This window comes from Maudiozyma barnettii (assembly GCF_903064755.1).
Source record: "Maudiozyma barnettii strain CLIB 1767 genome assembly, contig: KABA2_02, whole genome shotgun sequence".
NCBI classification, from domain to species: domain Eukaryota; kingdom Fungi; phylum Ascomycota; class Saccharomycetes; order Saccharomycetales; family Saccharomycetaceae; genus Maudiozyma; species Maudiozyma barnettii.
The window spans coordinates 676553-698573 of NW_024545239.1; the positions used below are offsets into that span (position 1 = coordinate 676553).

At 33.6% G+C, this 22021-nt stretch overlaps 8 protein-coding genes across 8 annotated transcripts; 3 read left to right on the forward strand and 5 right to left on the reverse strand.

The window, feature by feature from the left end:
• Nucleotides 1-208: 208 nt before the first annotated feature.
• Nucleotides 209-3253, reverse strand: KGD1 (alpha-ketoglutarate dehydrogenase KGD1; the record flags this gene model as incomplete). The annotated part of the gene is made up of 1 exon (XM_041548987.1): nt 209-3253. The coding sequence occupies one exon, from the start codon at nt 3251-3253 to the stop codon at nt 209-211; it is 3045 nt and encodes a 1014-aa protein (XP_041404921.1).
• Nucleotides 3254-6612: 3359 nt separating this feature from the next.
• KABA2_02S06688 (pheromone-regulated protein PRM4) lies at nt 6613-7413 on the forward strand (the record flags this gene model as incomplete). Its single annotated transcript, XM_041548988.1, has 1 exon — nt 6613-7413. The coding sequence occupies one exon, from the start codon at nt 6613-6615 to the stop codon at nt 7411-7413; it is 801 nt and encodes a 266-aa protein (XP_041404922.1).
• Nucleotides 7414-7867: 454 nt separating this feature from the next.
• On the reverse strand, nt 7868-11155 carry CDC60 (leucine--tRNA ligase CDC60; the record flags this gene model as incomplete). Its single annotated transcript, XM_041548989.1, has 1 exon — nt 7868-11155. One exon carries the CDS (start codon nt 11153-11155, stop codon nt 7868-7870), a length of 3288 nt encoding a protein of 1095 aa, XP_041404923.1.
• Nucleotides 11156-11910: 755 nt separating this feature from the next.
• ENV9 (Env9p) lies at nt 11911-12888 on the reverse strand (the record flags this gene model as incomplete). Its single annotated transcript, XM_041548990.1, has 1 exon — nt 11911-12888. The coding sequence occupies one exon, from the start codon at nt 12886-12888 to the stop codon at nt 11911-11913; it is 978 nt and encodes a 325-aa protein (XP_041404924.1).
• Nucleotides 12889-13758: 870 nt separating this feature from the next.
• On the forward strand, nt 13759-15615 carry BEM4 (Bem4p; the record flags this gene model as incomplete). Its single annotated transcript, XM_041548991.1, has 1 exon — nt 13759-15615. The coding sequence occupies one exon, from the start codon at nt 13759-13761 to the stop codon at nt 15613-15615; it is 1857 nt and encodes a 618-aa protein (XP_041404925.1).
• Nucleotides 15616-17210: 1595 nt separating this feature from the next.
• KABA2_02S06776 (uncharacterized protein) lies at nt 17211-17798 on the forward strand (the record flags this gene model as incomplete). Its single annotated transcript, XM_041548992.1, has 1 exon — nt 17211-17798. One exon carries the CDS (start codon nt 17211-17213, stop codon nt 17796-17798), a length of 588 nt encoding a protein of 195 aa, XP_041404926.1.
• A 244-nt stretch (nt 17799-18042) lies between these two features.
• Nucleotides 18043-19968, reverse strand: APC5 (anaphase promoting complex subunit 5; the record flags this gene model as incomplete). Its single annotated transcript, XM_041548993.1, has 1 exon — nt 18043-19968. The coding sequence occupies one exon, from the start codon at nt 19966-19968 to the stop codon at nt 18043-18045; it is 1926 nt and encodes a 641-aa protein (XP_041404927.1).
• Nucleotides 19969-20319: 351 nt separating this feature from the next.
• CLP1 (cleavage polyadenylation factor subunit CLP1) lies at nt 20320-21696 on the reverse strand (the record flags this gene model as incomplete). Its single annotated transcript, XM_041548994.1, has 1 exon — nt 20320-21696. One exon carries the CDS (start codon nt 21694-21696, stop codon nt 20320-20322), a length of 1377 nt encoding a protein of 458 aa, XP_041404928.1.
• Between the last annotated feature and the right edge of the window lie 325 nt (nt 21697-22021).

Genomic DNA, 22021 nt, shown 5'->3' on the forward strand with positions numbered 1-22021 from the left:
TAATTCTGATGATTTCAGAAATTCATAAATATGAAACATTTCTCTCCAGTATATCGGGACGATGATAAATAGAGATAAATATTTTCAGAGTAAAACTTATTTGGCATTATATGAATATTTTATAGTTGTAGTTGTGTTTATTTTTTATTTTTTGAATAAGAATTTAAAATTATACTGGGGAAAAAAGAATAAAAAGGTTTTCATCTAATCATTGACCAAAGACATCCTTCAAGAAAGCATTTTCTTCAGAAGTGTGCAAGGTCTTGTTACCAGCAGCAACGGCACCACTTGGGTTTCTACCACAGTATCTGACAGTATGATCCTTGTAGTTTTCAGTTTCCTTTAGAGTGGTTTGTAATCTTGGGGCAGCATAAGACCAACCACCCATGTTTAGTGGTTCTTCTTGACACCAGATGATTTCTTCTAAGTTTGGATAACTGTTGATAGTATCACGCAATTGAGCGAATGGGAATGGGTGTAACTCTTCGATCTTCAAGAAAGCAGTAGTCTTATCACCTAGCTCCTCACGTTTCTTATGTAGTGCAGTGTAGACTTGACCACTCAACAAGACTAATTTCTTAGTTTCTTCCTTGGTACCAATAGCCTTACCATGTTCAACATCTTCAATGATCCATTGGAAACCACCTTCGGTAAATTCTGACAAGCTAGATCTAGCTAATGGATGACGTAGCAATTGCTTGGAGAAGAACAACGCCAATGGTTTACGGAATTGACGATGTTGTTGTCTTCTTAGAATATGGAACAAATTAGCTGGTGTGGTTGGATAAACAACTTGGAAGTTACAATCTTGATGTTGTCTTTGCAATTTGACATCAGATGGGAAATATCTTTGGTCCTCATTGGCCATTTGTAAGAATCTTTCTAATCTACCAGAAGAATGTTCTGGACCTTGACCATCATAACCATGAGGTAAAGACAATACTAAACCAGAACGTTGTTTCCATTTTTGTTCACCACCAGCAATAAATTGGTCAATAATGACTTGAGCAGTATTGGCAAAATCACCAAATTGAGCCTCCCAAACAACCAAATGTTCTGGAGAAGTCAAGGAATAACCATATTCAAAACCCATGACACCATATTCAGATAGAGATGAATTGGAAATAGTGAAATCGGATTGTTTTGGATCCAAATGTTTCAATGGTGTGTACGTAGCTTCTGATTTTTGATCGTGTAAGACAGCATGACGTTGAGAGAAAGTACCTCTTTCAACATCTTCACCTGACACTCTAACGTGATTACCTTCAAGCATCAAAGTACCATAAGCTAGAGCTTCACCGGTAGACCAATCAATACCTTCACCAGTCTCAATAGTTTTACCTCTATTATTCAAGATTCTCTTTAGATTTCTGTGAACATCGAAGTTTTCAGGCCACGATGAAATGGTCTTACCAATAGTCTTCAAAGTGGTTTCATCAACATTTGTTGGTTCGTGAGGTAATATCTCAGTGGCTAATTCCTTTGGAGACTTGAAGCCTTCCCAAGCAGCAGTCAACCATTCTCTCTGGGTTGGAACGTATTCCTTAGCCTTTTCGAATGCATCTTCGAATAGACCCCATACCCATTTCTTGTGTTCATCGATATCCTTCTTTGTGAAAGAACCTTCTTTAATCAACTTGTCAGTGTAAGTGTCGATAACATTTTCTTGTTGAGCAATCTTTTGGTACATTAGAGGTTGAGTGAAAGCAGGTTGGTCAGTCTCGTTATGACCATGTTTTCTCCAACCGACAATATCAATGATAGCATCGGTGTGGAAAGTAGCTCTCCATTCAGCTGCCAAATGGAAGATATATGTGACGGCTTCGATATCGTTAGCGTTACAATGGAAGATTGGAGCATCAATAGCCTTAGCTAAATCGGATGGATATGGAGTAGATCTAGAGAATCTTGGATCTGTGGTGAAACCGATTTGGTTATTAGTGATGACGTGGATAGTACCACCAGTGGAATATTCAGGTAAAGTTAAGAATCCCATAGTTTCATAAACAACACCTTGACCTGCAAAAGCAGCATCACCATGTAATAGAACACCAAGGGCCTTTGTTTTCTCAACAAGATCATTCTTATCATGCAACAAAGCTCTTGTTCTACCTAGGACCACTGGATCTTGTGCTTCCAAATGGGATGGATTAGCCACTAGAGATAAATTGACATACTTACCTGAAGTAGTTGGTCTTTGATAATTCATACCTAAATGATATTTAACATCACCAGAACCTTCGATTGTATCTGGGTTGGTAGAGCCTTTAAATTCAGCGAAAATGGATTCATTTGGTTTACGAACCACATTAGATAGAACGTTTAATCTACCACGATGAGCCATACCCAGAACGACATCTTCGACACCTAATTCCACAGAACGATCGATTAAAGTCTTAATACCTGGGACAACAGCTTCTAAACCTTCAAGACCAAATCTCTTATCATTTGGGAATTTGGTAGATAAGAAAGTTTCAAATGAAGTACTCCAAATTAATCTATCTAGGATTTGTCTCTTTTGATCAATAGAATATTTATAAGGATCTGGGATTTCAATTCTATCCCTTAACCATTCACATTTAACCTTTGAAGGAATATGAGTATATTGAATACCATATGATTTACAATACAAAGCCTCTAATTCTTTAATAATATTACCTAAAGTCATTGAATTTCTACCATTCTTAGCAAATCTTGGTAAAATACCTGGTCCTAAAGTAATTTCTTTATCCAAATCAACCTTAGAGAAACCATAATATTCAATAGTTAATTCAGGAGGTGTTGGTTTAACTTTATCATCACCAAATGAAATCTTTAAAGGATCAATATGAGCCTTTAAATGACCTCTCACTTGATAAGCTCTACATAATAATTGCACTTTTAAATGTAGGTTCACATCGCTGTCAACACCATTACTTGAAGAATTAACACCTAATGGATTTGCTTGAGTACCCTGAGGAGTACCAATTAAGATAGGAGGCGCTTGAAAAGCAGCAGAAGCAGGAGCTCCTGTATTATTTTTCAAATTTTTAAAATATGCATTCCATGAAACATGAACTGAAGAAGGATCCTTTTGCCAAGCCTCAAACATTTCATCGATATACTGAGCATTTGAAGTAGATAAGAAATTATCTGTACCAGTAACAATCGATCTTTTCTGTGAAGTTAGATATGGAATCATGGATGTTCTTTTAAGGAGAACATTCTTCATCAAGGACCTTGAACTGGTCTTTGACGATATTGCTCTTAACATTGTTGTTTGTGTATGTTAATGTTATATGTATGTTTAGAATATGAACAAAAATTGTAAGTTTTAATTTAATTTAATTTAATTTTTAATTAATAATATTTTCCCTTTTTTCTTAAATTTTGTAAATAGAAGCAGAGACAGAAACGAAATAAAATAAATAAATAAATGTAATATAATACCAAAACGAATATAACCTTTAATAAATTTTAAAGAGTAAACTTAACAATAACTTCTTTATATATAAATGATTAAAGATATTTATACGTTATCAAGTAGAAATCATATAATACGTTCTGCGGAGTTGCCCGTTTTATTAAACATAACTTTCTCTATAAATCTATATATATTTATACATATCCTTATTTTTTTTTTATTCGCTCTTTCTCTTCTGTCTCTACGTACTTAAATTTACGGCCAAAAATTCGGCAACGGCTCTATAAAATTAAGTATATACAAAGCGAAAAACATTATAAAGAATTGTATATCATTGGTCGAGAGGTAGAAGACGGCAGAATACATTCAAATATACAATAAAGGTAATAACAAGGAAAGGGTTTAGATAAGTCAAGTCTGTATATATTTATATATACTAATAATAGTTGTTATTTAAGAGGGTAGTTGTATACTGGCTGGCGTCGTCTTCTAATTTTATTATATCTAACAATCAAAACTTAGATAATTAATAAGAATATATAGACTACAATCAAGTAAATATGATTAAAAAAGAAAAGTGTCACTTCTTTTTCAATCACTGGTGGTTGCGATACTAGTTATATTTACTAGTAATAACCAAAAAATCATGTTTTTTGTACTCTTTTACATGCCCATAAATTTCAGATATATAAGAAAAAACACATTAACAGGTAGATAAACGAATGAATAATTTAAACTTCCCAAATACTACTTTGCCGCTGGACCGAAGTAATTTATTCATCATTATACAACATATACCGGCTATATGCACTATCTTGCTGTATATTTTAAACACCGATAATTCGGAATTATGCCCCACTATATATCTCTATGAGTCTCATTACAAACATACTAATATATTTTATTTTTCAAAGAGGGTTCTTCTAAGTTGGACCAATGAACACGGAGAACATAATAAGAATATGACTTCCCCTCTTCCAATCGCTCTATCTCTCTGAAAACGAAATTAAAGGTGGGAAAAATAAGGGGAGGCGGAAATAATATTTTGTGTGGGGTCTCAAAAACGTGGTAACTAAGGAAAAGTTAGGGTTACTAATGCATATATATACTAACCCTAACTATTTAGGGTTAATTTGTTTCGACCTATATATCATATAAATTAGAAGACACCGACTATTATTGGTTAACCGCGGACAATTAATTACCTCTGATATTTCGCGTCATAGGGAATGAATAAAAGTTATCTTGCACTATGTGATACTGAATATATACTTGACAAGACGTAATTGTGAAGTTTGTTATTTACACATATGAAATATATATTCTAGTCCTTAAGATAAATGTCATATTTTTAGGATATAATATATATATATTCCCATAAGAATACCCATGAAATTTCATCGAAACTTCTACATATATATATATTTTAAATAAAATATACCTTACATCGAAATCATTAAACATTATCATGTTGTAGATTTGAATCGGATCGGTTTTAAGATGGCAAATCAAAACAAGACAGAACCCAGGTGTGTAGACGGCTTCTCATCATTTAACTTATTTGTTCATATCTCTAAGTAAAATATATAAATTTATACATTTCATCTTATTTATCACTAAAAATCATCATTAAGTAATATTTCTCGTTCATTACTTTAATTATTAGATCAACTTAGTTACTGTTACCAAACGATATTAAATCACGTTAAAATGGATGAAGTTAAAGTAAAAACGCGGATAAATTCTAAACCAATCGTGGCTCATTTTTTCCTATTTAGTAGAAGGTTAGGGAATAGTGATTATTTTCCATTCTAGTTGTTAATTAGGCGAAAAAAAAGAGATATTGTACGCATGGTTCTGTGGAATATGCGCGATCACCTTCCACGAACTGGAAACTCCATTAATTTTTCTCTTTTGAAATTCTATATCCCCTTAAACGACACAGTAAAAAACAAAATAAAAAGTAAAATGTACGTAGATCATCAATCTTCAATAGTTTCTCTCTCTATACGAAATAATCAATGCAGATTTACCTTCGGTAACTATTCAGTTCTTTATTTAAATATGTTTCGAAGGCTTTGGTTTTGGGATATTTCTGCGCAATTTCTATCCCGGAAGAGAACAATTGAATAAGCTGTATCTCTCTTTCTTTCTAACTATCTATAATTAACAACGTACTCTCTTTTTTAAGATCGTTTCGATACCTTGTACGACATTTTTACACTGGCAACATCCAATTGTTGTATAAATAGTTATTGAGATATAATAAAACCCATTAAATTATTAGTGGTTTTCTTGGTACTGAAAGAATTGAATTGATCGTATTTTTTCGGATCAACACGATTAACTTTGTGCAAAAATATATTGTTCATTTCGAAAAGTCATAATCTTCGTAATTTTGTAATATTAAACAACCAAGAGTATATTGTATTCAGTTGGCTTGTACTGCCACTGCCGTTCTCCTTTTGTTATTTTTATTCATTTTTGTACCAGCACTGCCTCATCTCGAAACGAATTATTCTCTCATTCTACGGGATTTTCTGGCGGTTTTCCGTGATTATGCAATTACATTATCGTATGAAGGTTATTATATAATTCATACAATGTTAAATTTAAATTTCTAAGGATGGAAGGATGGATGAAAGGAATATTTTCTATAATTTATGCTGGCATTACTAACATAACAAATAGAAATTAACCACTACACTTATTGCTGCATTTTCCTCTCTTAATTTTGATTAACACCCACTTAATTTGATGCAGTTTTTCTCCCTAGATCTTCAGTCGTTAAAAGTGAAAGGTTAAAACATTATAGAAACATTAAAGGATTAAAGTCATGATATTTACAGATTCAACCGTTTAATTTTCTACTAGATATCGTGTGTTTTTATTAATGTTCCGTACCGATCTGGAAGAGATCCACATTCGTATGAGGTTCTAAAAGAGAAGCGAATCACCTTTTTGGCGTATTTCTCCTTTCATCAATATTATCGATTGTAGATAATAAATATATTTCTATATATATAAAGAAGTATCTCTGTCAGTCTATCTTGAATTTGTATCGTCGAAGTTGACACCATTAGTTCCCTCTCAAACATATTCATATTATTGTTTCTGCTTCTTTCTTTTTAAATAAAGCAGTAAGACACCCTTTTATAAAGAAAGGCAAATATTAAATTAAAATAAACAATAACGATAACAATAACAATATGATAGTGTCAAATAATAAAAATAATAAAATTTTATATACTCAAAGATCTAGACATAATAGATTAACCTTAGCTACTTTAGTTATGCTAGGTATATTTGCATTTTTATTTTTTACATGGAATGATTATTCAGAAGATTCAACTTTTGGGTTTTTACAAAATGAAAAACCAACTAATACTGAAGTTGAACCATCAAATTATCGTGCTGATACTACTGGAATAACTGCTACTGTAACAAACGCTGGTTTAGTGACAGAAGATACATATGGTATGGGTAATAAAGCCTCTCAGGATGAAAGCAAATTAAATTCAAAGAAAGTTGAAGAACAAATATCTACTATTAGAGGTGAGATTTCAAATGAAAAAAAAACCACTATCTTAGCGCCACATGCTTCACAAACATCATTACCATCAAATATTTTTAATCCAGAAACCAATTTTAAAGAAATTTTAAATACTTCTCCTGTAGTTTTATTTATTAGATCCACTGAACAAGATTCACAATATTTAAAAAATTTATTATTGAAGGAGTACGAGATTTCTCCTCAAATCTCAATTGTTGATTTGGACCAACATTCCAATGGTGATAGTTTACAAGATCATATCCAATCAACAAAATTATCTGCTGCCGCCACTCAGAGATTACCTTATTTATTTATCAATAGTGTCTCTGTGATAAACACAAACTTAAAGAAGGATATTAAGGATTTGCATTCAGATGGTTCTTTATTACAAAAATTTAGGCATTTAGCTAGCGGTAATGTTCTATTTGAAAAGATGGGTTTACCTTCAAATTCTTAAATATCTAAGAACTTATGAAATTAACTCCTATCAAACTACCCAAAAATAAAATTCCTCCCATTAACGTTTATTCATGATAACAATGCAGCATTTTTTCTTCTTAAATTTCTTTGCTATTCTCCAATATTTTTCTGTAATAATAGCCACGTCCTATACGAATAGAATACAACGAAAGAACAAATTTGAAAATACATTCACATCCATCAATGACTTTATTTTGTGCATACATACATTAGTAACCATTCATAAACACCAACATATATATTTATATTCTAAAAAAATAAATCACATCATTTTACATTGCCTCACGTTCTTGATTCATATGTGTATATTGATTCAATTTTTTATCTTATTACTTTATTTTATTTTTTTATACGTATAAATTTATAACTAGACATTATTACATAGGTGTATTATGTGAAAGAAGAAACTATTCAGACTAAATACTACCTCTTTAGATGTTACTGAAAATAACACCTGGGTTACCTGGCAAAGCACGGTCAATGACTCTAGCCGGATGAGTTAATTCAACCTCAGCACCAGTAAATATATCCTTACCAGTCTTAGCACCTTGAGAGAAAGATATTATAGAAAATTCAGTGGTGTTCAAAGTTTGACTGGCAGACTTCAAAGATTCAATGGTAGACTTAATGGTTTCAATTTCATTGAATTGAATCTCTCTAGATAAGACATCTTCTGCTGGTTCAACGGCTAGACGTTGTTTCAACAAGTTAATGAATGGCATAGCTCTCTTCATCTCCTTTGGATTAATATGTTCCCTGACCTTCTTATTGTCATCTAGAGTATGTTCTTCGAACAATTTTCTAACGACTTCGACACAGTCGGATTGCCATTCTGGGAAGTCCTCAGAGATCAGAATGCTTAGCTTGATTGGCTTGGAAGTATCAACATCAGCTGTTTTACCCTTCTTCTTCTTTAAGGCTTGACCTTCAGCTTCTCTGATAGATCTTTGCAAGTCTCTGACATAAGTTAAGGCAGCAAGAGCCTTCATGTCCACTGGCTTAGAAGCGCGAGGGAAAGCAGTGTTTTGGACGGATCCAGACTTACCAAGAACTTCACGGTAAATGTATTCACAGAAATGTGGAGTAATTGGGGCTAAAGCTAAAGCTTGGAATTCGATATAACGTAGAACCAAATCCTTGTGCATGGTTTCACAAGAATCACGGTAATAATCTCTAGCAGTTTGGAAATCAAACAGACCATATTTTAGAGCGTTCTTGTAGTTGGTCAAAGAATATTGTTCATGAGTCTTTTCAATCAAAACGTTCATTTCATTTTCGAAGGAAACATCGAAGAAGTCAGTAATTGGACCAGTTCTCAAAGTGTCTTGGTTCTTAACGATATCTTCGGCCCATTCCTTTAGATTGAATAATCTTAAAATGGCAGCATTAGCACTGGATTCTTCAAAGTTGGCATCTTCAACAGTATCACCGGCATCAGCAAGGGCAATACGAGATGCATCGGCACCAAACTTTTCGACAATTTGTTTTAGAGTCATGAAGTTACCGGTAGACTTGGACATCTTAGCATTGTTCAACATCAAGTGACCATTGGCTCTAATACCCTTTGGCCAGAATTTCTTTGGGAACAAAGCAACATGGTTATAAATGAAGAAAGTCAAATGGTTACCAATCAAATCCTTACCGGAGATAGAAACATCCAATGGATAGAAATATTCGAATTCTCTTCTCATTTTTTGTAGGGACTTAATTGGAATATCAGTTTCAACATCATCAGTATGTTGGAAAATATAATCGAAAACTTCATCAGTCATTTGTTCAGCTTTAATGTTTAGAGGTCCGACTTCTTGACCGTAGTAATCCTTGAATAATAAGTGGGCAATTGTGTAGAAACATTGGTAAATGGTGGAATCAGATAGAGATTCAACTAAGTACTTTGGATCCCATGGAATTCTAGTACCTAGACCATAAGAACGAGAAACGGCCCAGTTCTTTAACCAGTCCAAGACACCTTCAAAGGCATTCTTAACTTCAGGAGCGAAGACTTCCATACCTTCTAGACATTCGAGAGCTTCAGCCTTCCAGGTTTCTTCACCATAATCCAAGTACCATTGGTCTTCTAGGGAGACAATACATTCATCACCAGAACGTGACATAACAACACCTTCAGGTTCATTGTAGACGAAACAATGACCGTCAGCAATCATTTGTTCCTTGACCTTGTTTTTAGCAACTTCGACCTTTTCACCAGCGAATGGACCATATATCATTACACCACCGTAGTAATCTTCCTTGTATGCAATCTTCTTGGCTTCAGCTAGAGCATTCTTGTCCTTTGGAGATTGGATCTTTAGTTCTTCAACAAGAGCCTTGGCGATAATTTCACCATGCTTTTGAGACTTAATCAATGGAACAATTTCATCAAGTGGTTTCACCCAAGATGGATCGATGCCATAATATTCTGGCTTGTGAGCCAAATCCTTGGTGGTAATGTAATCATCTGGAGAGTTACTTGGAACACATGTCACAACACCGGTACCCTTAGTTGCAATCACAGTTTCCATAGGTAGGATTCTTAGATCTTTGTAAACAGATAATGGAGCATCAATCTTAGAACCAATGAAGGCCTTACCCGGAATGGTTAGAATAGGTTCGTATGAACCTCTAGTTGGGGTTAATTTTTGGAAGGACATGTTCTTGAAAGCACGTTTAGTGGTAATGTAGTAAGAGTCACCGTTGTCGAAGATACCATATTCGATGGTTGGAGAAACAAAACAACATGTTTGACCATACATAGTTTCTGGTCTCAAAGTTGCTGCAATAAAGTAAAGTTTCTTGGATTTGTCAATGGCAGCACAACCGTCAAGTAATACTTGAGCGTCTTTAGCAAATTCAGTAGCTTCGATCTTAATACCAATATATTCTTGTGGGGCGACACCTTCACCAGATTGTCTATCGTGATCCATACATGGTTGACCATCCTTTTCAGAGTAAATAGTGTAACGTTCACCGAACTTAATCTTACCTAGACCCTTTAATCTGTTCATTTGCCATCTGATAAAGGCATCGTAGTATGGGTTAGCATCGGTGGTGATGTAAGAACGTCTCCAATCGATACGAGCACCGATGGAAGTACAATCATCTTGACATAGAGGTGGGAAGTAAGTCAACCAGTATTGAGCATCAGCAAACTTGATGACGTCTTCCCTGGCAATACCTAATTGCATCATGATTTCACATTGGTACTTACCACGGCCCTTCTTAGCTTGAGCCTTAGACTTCTTAGCCTTGAACTTGGTTGGATCGACAGCTTCTTCCTTAATTTCTGGTTTGACTTCTTCTTCAGCATCTTCAGCTGGAACATTGCTATAGTCAGTACCGAATAATTCAGCCTCTCTCTTTAACTTATCGGCACAAGCTAAGATAGGCATACCAGTACAATGGAAACCTAATGGGAATAAAGCTCTCTTACCGTTCATTCTTTCGAAACCTACAGAGAATTCAACTTTGGACAAAGTAAAACAATGACCGGCATGTAAAACACCGTTCATGTATGGGTAAGCCATAGAGGCCATAAATTTTGGATATTTGCGGTGCAATTCCTCAGAATCCATGGTTACAGGTTCATCGTCAATGGATGGGGCATCTAATTCAAATTGATGTTCTTCAGCCCAGATCTTTTGATATTTCTTCTCAATGGCAATCAAAGCATCTCTACGAGATGTGTTTTCTAGCACTAAACCACTGGCCTCAGTAGACATAATGGATGTGGATCTAAATATAATATATTATAGCAGTGATTTATCGTTTCCCAAGAAAACAAACCAAAATAAAATCCTTGCAATTAATATTAACGAATAATAATGTATGTTATAAAATATCTCTTGTAACATGTCAAGATATATATAAAGAAATAATGAAAAAAGAGATGTGCAGGTTGAATTTCCTCTGTAATGGCTGCGGTCAATATTGACCTTGTGAGTAATTCAATTCGAGATAGTTTCTGGGAGAGAATGAGATCGACTACTGTTTCAGTTGATTCCTCTCAGAGTCTCTAATTGAAAGATGAAAAATTTTCAGTTGTCACCAAAATTATTGGTAGCGAGAAAAAAAGCAAAGCTAAGCAAAGCCAAGTGAGGCCGTCCCCATGAAGAAGACGCAGAAAATTAACCAGAGAAATATTTCAGGCATTAAACAATCAAAATATTACATATTCAACATCAGAAATGGCAAACAAACTAACAGAACTAGAAAGAATAAATTAAGATATCTTCAAATTCGAAAGTCTTCGGAGCCCGTCACCGCCCGAATGAGGTAAATTAAGGCCGTTTCCGGTTAAGAAGCGGAAGCGGAAGGATTATGCATAAATTTGTTAGTTACCAATATCACTGCTACCTTATATATATTAACCTGGCGCCCATCTATGGAGTAATATGTGCTGTTCTTTAATACCTTATGGGATTACTATTTATTGGTCTATAATGTTACAAAAAACTTGAGATGGAATGAGCTTATCTTATATATTATACCCTCTATCCTTCAGTTGATGGACCGTCCATATCCATGTAGATGCTGCATCGTCGAGATTATTTCCTATATAACTACTCTTAGATTCTACACCACCTGTAGTGTAATATTTACCATTATCTTCTTCAGTAGACAAATTATCACTCAATGCACATTTCAATGTGGCTAATGAACCCTGTTCATTAGATACACCGAAGAAGAATCCTATCACTTGGAATAAAACCCAGAAGAATATACCTATTAAGGGCAGTCTGGTCCAATAACTGAATAAATTTGTATTCATCACTAGACCTGGATGCAATGAGATACATAATACATCTGGGTTTTTGATCGCTAACATCTTTGTAAATTGAATAAGAGATGTCTTCGAGATCGCATATCTAAACCACGTAAATATTATATCTGGCCAAATGTTCCATTTTTTACTTAGTTTCCAATAATGGAACTCTAATAGATGTCCTAACGAGGACAATGATATTACTCTTCCATTACATTCCTTCAATAGAGGTAATAATCGCATTGTCAACAAGAAATGCGATATGTAATTCGTCTGTAATTGAGTTTCAAACCCATCCTTTGTTGTTTGATATGGAACTGCCATAATACCAGCATTATTTATCAACACATCAATATGTGTTACACATCTTAGTAATTTTAATGTCGCACGCTCTACACTTTTCAGATCTGTTAGGTCAATATGTATATAATGTATCGTTCCAAAGAATGATCGTTTTTGTTTTCTTATCTCTAAGGGTAATGTATTTGTCCTACTTGTTGCCTCGTCAATTATTGTTCGAATTGCTTTATGTACCTTATGAGAGTTTCTCCCACATATATATACTGTAAAACCATGCATGTACAAATGTAGCGTTGTATAATATCCTATTCCACTGTGTCCACCCGTTATCACGGCAACCTTTTCGTCCTTTGTAGGATCAAAGAATGGTAAGTCGTTAGGATTTAGCATCGAGATCCGTAGTTTATTAATTAATGTGATGCTGTTTGATAGGAAATGCAATTGCTTTCAAAAAGAAGTAGTATCAAAAGAACCAATAATGAAATTAGATTGTTTGAACGATATCGATAAGAAATACCAGAGGAATTGCTAGTATTTGTTTCTAAACTTGAAGTTATACATTAGGCAAACTACATTATTTCTGCCAAAAATTTTCTTATACTGTTTGTTTTTTCTTTGTCGCTAAGAACATTTTTTTTCAGCTTGTCTCCTGTTACCACTGCAGGAGAAATCAAACTTCAATAAACCTGGGGGTAGGGATCATACGTATTTGATCAAAAGAAATATATGATACCTTGTTACCACTAATTATGTTTTATATGTATATATATATAACACAAAACGACTGCGTACCATAATCTAAATCAATACTGCCAATTTGAAAACACAACTTTAGCTCAGATATCGGAGCGCCGAGCCATGTTTATGCACTTCCTTTAAAGAGCAAGAAAACTGTATATAATAGAGTTCCAAAAAGCCTGAGAATGAAATATTAATTTGCAATGATATATTTATGTTCATTACGTATATCATTAGATGTATTACATATATAAAAACGGGTGACTGATTCGATCGAATTTTATAGCTTATTGGCAGTACTGTGGTTCTTTCTGTTAACCTGAAAAATTATTACCTGTCGCCTTACATAAGCCGAAGCGTGAATGAGATGAAGCTTTCATTAATAATATAAAGCCACTCATTGTTCAGTTACATACTATATAAGATCCACACATTTTCTTTCTCTTGAAAGTAATGAACAAATTTTGGAATCAAAGTTATCAACTTGACTAGTCTTAACTTATCACATCAATAAAGAAACAAATGGATTACGACGATATACTTTTCGGCTTGCAACCATTACTAAATGCGCAATCGATTACTGATATTCCATTACAATCGGTTTACTTGGACAGTTATCTTACTGTTCTAGATCAATTGGCTGTTAGTTTGAGATCCCCTTCAAACCGGGACATTGTAGGACAAACTGGTCTGCTCTCGAATTTACTAAGAGTTGTTTCAGATGTCCTAGATATGTGTTTCAAAGAGGATACATTAAGCAGTGCGAAGATAGCATATTTTAGGTTAGCTAATGAGCTAATTAGATGTATAGCCAATTCTGTGGTGGATAATGACTCCAACCGATGCATATTTATTGGGGGACCAACAGAAAGTGATCTGGATAAGAGGAATATAATAATTGATTACTACACCGGCAGAATCCTAACCTTAATGGATTTACCTAATGGTGCCGACGAGGATTTACTTTCGTCATTACAAACCAAAACGATAATATTAATAAGAAATTTATGTTTAGACAATGAAGTATACTATAAGAGAGTTGCAAAATATGTCAGAGGCCCTCTATTTTCCCTCCTTAAACTTAGCCAACATGTATTTTTGGACGATATAGAAACTGTGGTGTTAAGCTCTGAGTTATTAGAAGAATTAATCGAGGTATATTCCGATGGCTTCACAATACATGACATACTATTTTTTGCACAGACAATCTCACTTGTAGCGAAGACTGTACCAGATGATATTGTAATCTCTGAAGAAAAGGACCACGAGAATGAAATCGAAGAAGATCTTAGTGTGGAGTTATTATTCAATGTCATACAAAGTTTAGAAATTATTGTCACGAAGAATGATCAAGATGGAATAAAATACAAAGGATTAGATGACATAGTTTCTTTTACTCAGAAAGCATTATTTCAGGCGTTGAATATCCTAGGACGCAAAGAATTTCAGAATAAGATGATAACAATGAGACGACTTGTATCTATTGTTGGTTTTATTTCAGCTAACGAAGGTGTCTCAAATAAAATTGATCAAAAAATGTCTATTGAAGTTATAAAGGATCCTTCAGATGGCTATTCTTTAGCTGCAGCCTTTATTATTTTATCAAATTCTGTTAATTCCAGAGGGGACTCAGATGGGTTACTGAAAAACTTGAATATTGAAAGTATAATTGAAGGCACAACAGGGAAGTTTACAGACCCGATGCAATTCTCTGGATTCCTAGATCTTTTGAGAAAACTATTGAATACATCCAACACAATACTATTATCTACGAATACTCTAGCCACACTTATTATCACATTAAAAATATGTCATGATCAAACGAAATACTTCCAAAGTTTGCTTCCATTGCTATCGAATCTTCTGAAGAAGTTGGTCACAGTTTTACCAAGTAGTTCAATTTATTATCTGGTGAATGACGAAAATACATCTACTCCAAGCTTGGAAATCGTCTTAAACTCTGGATCTCTCATTGCTTGTCTGGTTCTAGATAAACTATTGATATCAAGAAAGACCACAAATGAAGATATCCTAATAAAACTATGGGAATCAGTATTTAGTTTCCAAAATTCATCGAATTCTAACGAAGGGTTGACCATTGATATCTTATTCCAAATCACGAAGACAATTGGTATATATTTAAAGAATTGTGATATGGGGTCAATTTCTAATAATTATCTAATGGAACACCAATTGGATGAACTAGTAGTAATTATGAATACAATCTTAGATATGAAGGACAAGAAAGAAAATGGAGTTGAGAGTGTACTTAACAATGGTAAGTTTATTGCCGGTATGATATTGAACCTCTCAAAAACAAAAACCACTCTGACAGAGGATGAACAAAACTTAAAAGAAATCGCTTCTAGATTCTTTTAAATCGAGGTAATGATAACTGAGAGAATAAAATATAAAATAAAAACCAATCTCAACTCCCACATTGTAATTTTGAAAAAAATCGGAATTCAACCTTTATTAGCAACCTAGTATATAGCGTACCATATAACAAAAAATAAATAACAGACCTGAAAAGCAAACATAGAGGAGTAGCCTTTCTTTTTTTCCAAAACAAGGTGTAAAGAAATACATCTGGCAAAAAAAAAAAGAATGATGCCATTGTGCCAAGTAAACAAACTACTTCTTCCCCCATTCAACTCCCAATTATGTACTCTGGAATAACTACGTAATAACAACGATGAATACTTCCAGTATAACAGTTCGTCTAACGTATTGAAGTCAACAAAACCCATACCAAGTCGAAATACGCATATTGGGTGTGTTCTGTGTAATTTCTCTACCAAAATAGTAGAGAAGTTCACCAGACACTGATAAACATAACATAGATGTACCCATTTTTCAGGATAACGCTCAACTATAAGATATAATTAATTTATGTGGTTCTTCTCTCTCGTCTTGTTTGATATAGTTATCAAATAATCAAAGAAAAATATATACTTCTTGATTCACTATCGTGATTTGCCTACCTGGTTTAATTAGGTTTACTTGACATCACATAGAATTTACTGCACAGAATTACCGAGAAAACATTTCGCGATGCGGCGTGATCCACAGAACAGGCCACACAAATGGTGGGGGTTCCCCAAGCATTAATAAGACACGCTCCAGAGTCGCCTGATTCACATTTCGCGTCTGTGAATTTCCTTTGGATAGCTACTTGAATACAGTGCGAAAAACTGAAATAACATCCAATATAAATTTGTTATTGTTATTCAAAACAATAACAAACTTGGAATAGTTGTCAATCCAAGTAACGATGGCTACATAAAAATGTAGTCCAATGGAATCATTGAAGTAATATACTTTCATTGCTACGATTAAGAGGGAGGAATAAGACACTCTGATGACATTGAATGGATGTTTCACTCTAGTAGTTCCATATTATGCTCCTCTATTATTTCTTACAAAATTAGTGGATTTTGTTCTTTTGTTGTCCAACTGAACAAAAAAAACCTTAATGATCAAAATTTAAAATATTTCAGCACCTGCTAATTAAATTCTCCAACAATTTTACAGTAATATCAATTCAGTCTATCCCTCACCAAATTTAAAAGATACTAGTTATGTATTCTGCAGACACAATGGCTTTGTTTATTGGGAACATAACGTAAATCAAAACAATAGATATAAAAGTATTTTTAAAAAACTGTTGTAAATTTGTTTTTATTCCAAAAATACTATATGTTATATATACATGTATATATTTCGTCTTGGGATTCTATTTTTATGGAACGTTCAAATGTTTTCCTTTTACAAGAGTTTTCACGTTTATAACTGTTTCTCCTCCATTCCTTTATTTGTTCTTCTTGATTGTTATTTAAATGAATCATACCAAAGTTATTATCAGTATAGTATAAAACTAATCATCCAATTGAGCCAATCTATTCAGGTCTCGTCCATTCCTTACATTATTTTACTATACCTATAACCTTCTATTTTAACCGCAAATATTTACAATGCTATTCTCTAAGTCAATTACATTTTTATCAATCTGTGCTTCTGCTTTTGCTGCCTTCACCAATGAAACCGTTTCATCTGTTGCACAAGAAGATAAAGTTACTACTACATTATCTCCAGTTACCTCTGTCGAAGCTAAGACAACCACATGGACTCTAAGTGATGACACTACCACTTCTTACCTAACCTTTACCTTTTACCAAACACACACTCTACCTCCTACTACTACCACTGCTGAAGATGCAGAAAATAAGAAAGCTGCTATCACAGACGTTGCGAACTCTTCTGAAAAAACTACTTATTTGACTTCCACACTATATTCTACCATCATTCAAGGTTACTCAAACTCTACATACCAACCTGCTACCACAACTTCAGCTCCATCAAATTCTGATTCTCAATCTCAACCGTCAGCCGAATCTGATTCAAACGTTAAAACTGTTTACGTTACATTAGAACCTGTCACCAGTTACATCACAATTACTGCAGACCCAGTTACCAAATTTGTGACTCTTACTGCCGATTCTATTGCTCCAACTGTTTCTACTAACCAAGCTCAATGGTCCAACAACACCAACACCAACTAAGGTTAGACATATCTATGAATATTAAAAAGTTCTTAAAAAATATTAGCAAAACATATTTATAACTTATATTCAATCACAGTATAGGTTAAAGGGGTTTCAAATATATCATGCCATTATTCTTTTCTATATAAATATTATATATTTTTGAAGGGGTGATTCCCATTATGCTATATTATTGTAATACTTAATTTATCTTTTAATACAAATGATTGTATAAATATTTACACAAATCTAGCATCCAATTTTAATCGTTATAATAAGATAAAGCCTGCTCTCTAAATTTGGAATATTGCATGATATTAACCATATTCTGCTCTAATAGTTGATGTGCGTCTTGAATCTTAACATCTCTCTTTAGTATTTGGTATAAAATAAAAACACATTTAGTCATACCTGGCCCGTTTTGTGTTGATTGGTTATATTTAAATAACTTAGTTGCAAGATGTAAACATCTACTTCCAAGATCAGCATCCAAAAATAAAAAACATTTCTCAGTTTCAAAATTAGTTTTCATTCTATAATCAGAACATATAGATACACATTGTTTGATACATTCTTCAATTATCACCAATGCTGAATCATACTCACCAATTATTCTCAAATATCGTACTTGCAATATCTTTGCTCGCATCCGCTCATTATAGTTCAGAACCTTAAAATTTATTGTTTTAAGATATCGTTTTACAACATCTAGGTTGTTCGACTCAAGGTGTGTGTACATCTGATCTAGTTCTTTAACAACCAAACTGGATTTAGTAAATTCATCGTATATATTTCCCAGAGATGGGAATCCGATTTCGTTCCAAAAATTTCTCTTAAACAGCATCAGATTATTCAATCCTCTTTCGGATTTTAGTTGTTCCATGGAAAGAACGCTATATTTATATATTGCTTCAAACATGGAAATCTGATCATCTTGACGCCGAAATAATGTCACTGAGTCAAATCGATATGCACTTTCAAATATTGAAGCGTCAATAGAATCTGAACTAGATTTTAAAAATCTGGTTATCTGTTCCACTTTAACGTTGAATTGTGCAGAATATTCTGGATAATTCTCAATAAATTTTATTATTCTTACTATTATCAAATTCAATGTAAGCGCATCTCTATTTTCTCTTGCTACCTTTGTGGCTTCGTCAAAACTTTTAATGGCAAGTTCTGCATCATGAAAGTGTGTATAGAAAGCAGCTAAACACAATGATGAAATATGGAAATATGCGTCTGTATTTTGACTTAAAACATAATCAAAATAATTATGTAATGCTCTAAAGGCATCATCATAAGAATTCGAGTCGAGAAACCTCAGGTATTGTATTACATGGATTCTTGGGAAAAGACTTTTATTATGCAGTGTTATATCATCAGTAATTAATTGAACAAATCTATAGGAAGGATCATTCTTAAAATCAGCTGTTTCATTTACCAAATTGAATAAATACCAATCTAAAATATTTTCTAAATGATTTGTCGTCACCATTAGATCAGGCGGCTCATTACGTTCCAAGTTCCGAGTAAAACTGCTAAAAACGTCAATCATATTTTCATCTTCTTTGTATTCGTTAGATACCAACCCCCAGGATATTAACGACGATCTTATGTCATGAATAGACGATTTCCAAGATTTATATATATCTGTTTGTGTGAATTCACATACAAACTTCTTAAAGCAATGTAATAAAAGATTCTTATCTTCGAACCCACCAATTTCGATCTTCATTAAAGAATTAACAACATATTTTCCTAAAAAACTTCTTTCTGTGAAGTAAACAAAATTGGCTGACGGGTTAAGTTTCTTTCTCTCTGTAATTTCTTCGGTGGTCTTAACCAAACAAAATATATTAAGTGCCTTTAGCATATTATAGAACGTTTCTAATGTGTTGATAGATGTGATGCAATTTATATAATCTACCAACACAGTGTCCATTCCTTTAATATCGGAGAGACGTTGAATGATATCCGCCAAGTTGGGAATCAGAGGCCGAGTGAGACCATTATACACAGAATCTCGATCGATAAGTGGATCAAAAAAACTTGATTCAATGGTTGGACAAATAAGTTCTTCAAAGGCTTTCCAAGGGATTTTGGCATCTTGAATGCAATGCAAGTATATGGAAACTAAAACGGCTAAATCATATGGTGTCAAAGATACCGTTACCTGAAAATCCATATCATATGCGACTAATGTGATATTTGTTCACAATTACTTGTTTTATTACGTTGGTCTAATTAATTAGTGTTATCTTTATCTTGTACCTTCTCTGTGTCTACCTTTTAGTTTTTGTTTGCGTTTTATTAAAGGACAATAATTATTTGACTGATAAAAAATCTCTAATAAGGCGCCGCAGTGGTCACAATAATTTGATCTATATAAATGATAATATATTTACTGAATTAGGGTAAACAGATCAGACTCTATTATATGATTAGTGTTCCATTCACATATTGTAAAATGTTGTTTATTTTTATACGTAGAACAATTATTATTATATTGATTATACTTATACGTAAGATAGTGTTGCTATTCTAAGTATCTATAACTGGTCAACAATGTAGAACAATTTGGGAAGTTACCTGGAACAGGGATTAGAATACGTACTTTTTTTCTCTTTTCATTCACCTCTGTCACTAGTGCAAATCCTAGTATCGATGACCTGCGTACATCATTGGGTTTAGCATGTTTATCTGAATAAGTAAGACATATTAACGCATGCTGAATCGAACTTGGTGTAATTGTAACCTGTTTCAATTCTAATTTATCAATTGAATTGTTATCCGCACCAGCACTACTTGGATCCAATAAATTGATTGGCTCCCATATTATTAAGTCTTCATAATCTATTGATACAGAAAACGGACTCAATGCTGTATTTTGATTACCATAAAAGTATTCTCTTATAGCATTACGTTGTAGTGATCTCTCATACGTGTCGTCAGATTCTATTACTCCAGTCAACCTAGGTAGTCTTAATAGGAAATCACCTACAAATGGTTTAATGGTCTGAGATACCTTTTCGAATTGTGCCATATCTTCATCATTGTTTTCATCTCCAACCATGATAATCAAATTGACTTTGAATTTTTCAATAATATTTACTAAATCTTTTAAATCATCATCTAATTGAGATAGTGGTGGTGTATTTATTATACACCCTGATCTTTGTATCAATGCATCTTTATGTAACCGTTCACTCACATCTTCAGATAATGCTTCGACTGTAGACATATACAGATCTCTATTCTCTGCAATTATTTCTAATCCAAATAGCTTTAATAAAGGTTGTTTGCTATGCAATGAAGTCGCACCACTTGTCATACTTTCTCCCCAAATTGGTAATTGAACATCCAGGATATCAGATATTGGGGTGGCAGAAAGACAACCCGGAGGGCTGAAAATACTCTCCTGAGGATTTAAATTGATAAACATGGGCTGATATGATTTGAATTTAATAGTATATGAACATAACGTTCTGCACAGAGCAGTCTTCCCTACTCTCTTATTACCTATAATCATCACTTTTGGTCCGTCAAAGGTTGAATTCCTCATCTTTTCTAATGAAAAATGTAAATTGTATATGTTCTGTGCTGACTCATTGGGGATAAGATCTTCTCCTTCAATTGCTGGATGAGAGTCAGTACCTTTCCACTCCAAACAAACCTCTTCTACAGCATGCACGGTAAAATTCCAATTCTGAAAATTATATTCAATGTTGTTGGCCAATTCAGTTCCAAAAATCTCAGCAATACCTGTGAGTACTTTGATGCTCATTTTGGCTTCTGATGGTACTCTAATTTTCCAAAGGGTACCAATTGGAAGCACTTGTGTATGTGCCTCATTAACATCGATATATATATCTGGAACTTGAGCGGCCTCAGTTAACCCTGGTAAGAATGACATTTCGATATATGTAAATATGTAGATTCGAAAGGCGAAATGATTGGTTCTTTTATCTGTAGCCGTTTTTGATTTATGTATACTCTATGAAAGAGGGTTCTTAAATCAAGGACCATATTATTGTTCCTTTAACCTAAAATAAATAAATTTTTCAGTTTCGCTTATTTATTAAACTTCCTACTGCGAACCAAAAAACAAACAAACAGGGCTTACATGATCAGACAAAGGTTCTTAAAAGGCATCATTAGATTGTTTGAGAGATATTGCATGAAATAATGTATCATATTATAGTTCTACTTGTTCATTTACTATAAAAATGTTATATGAT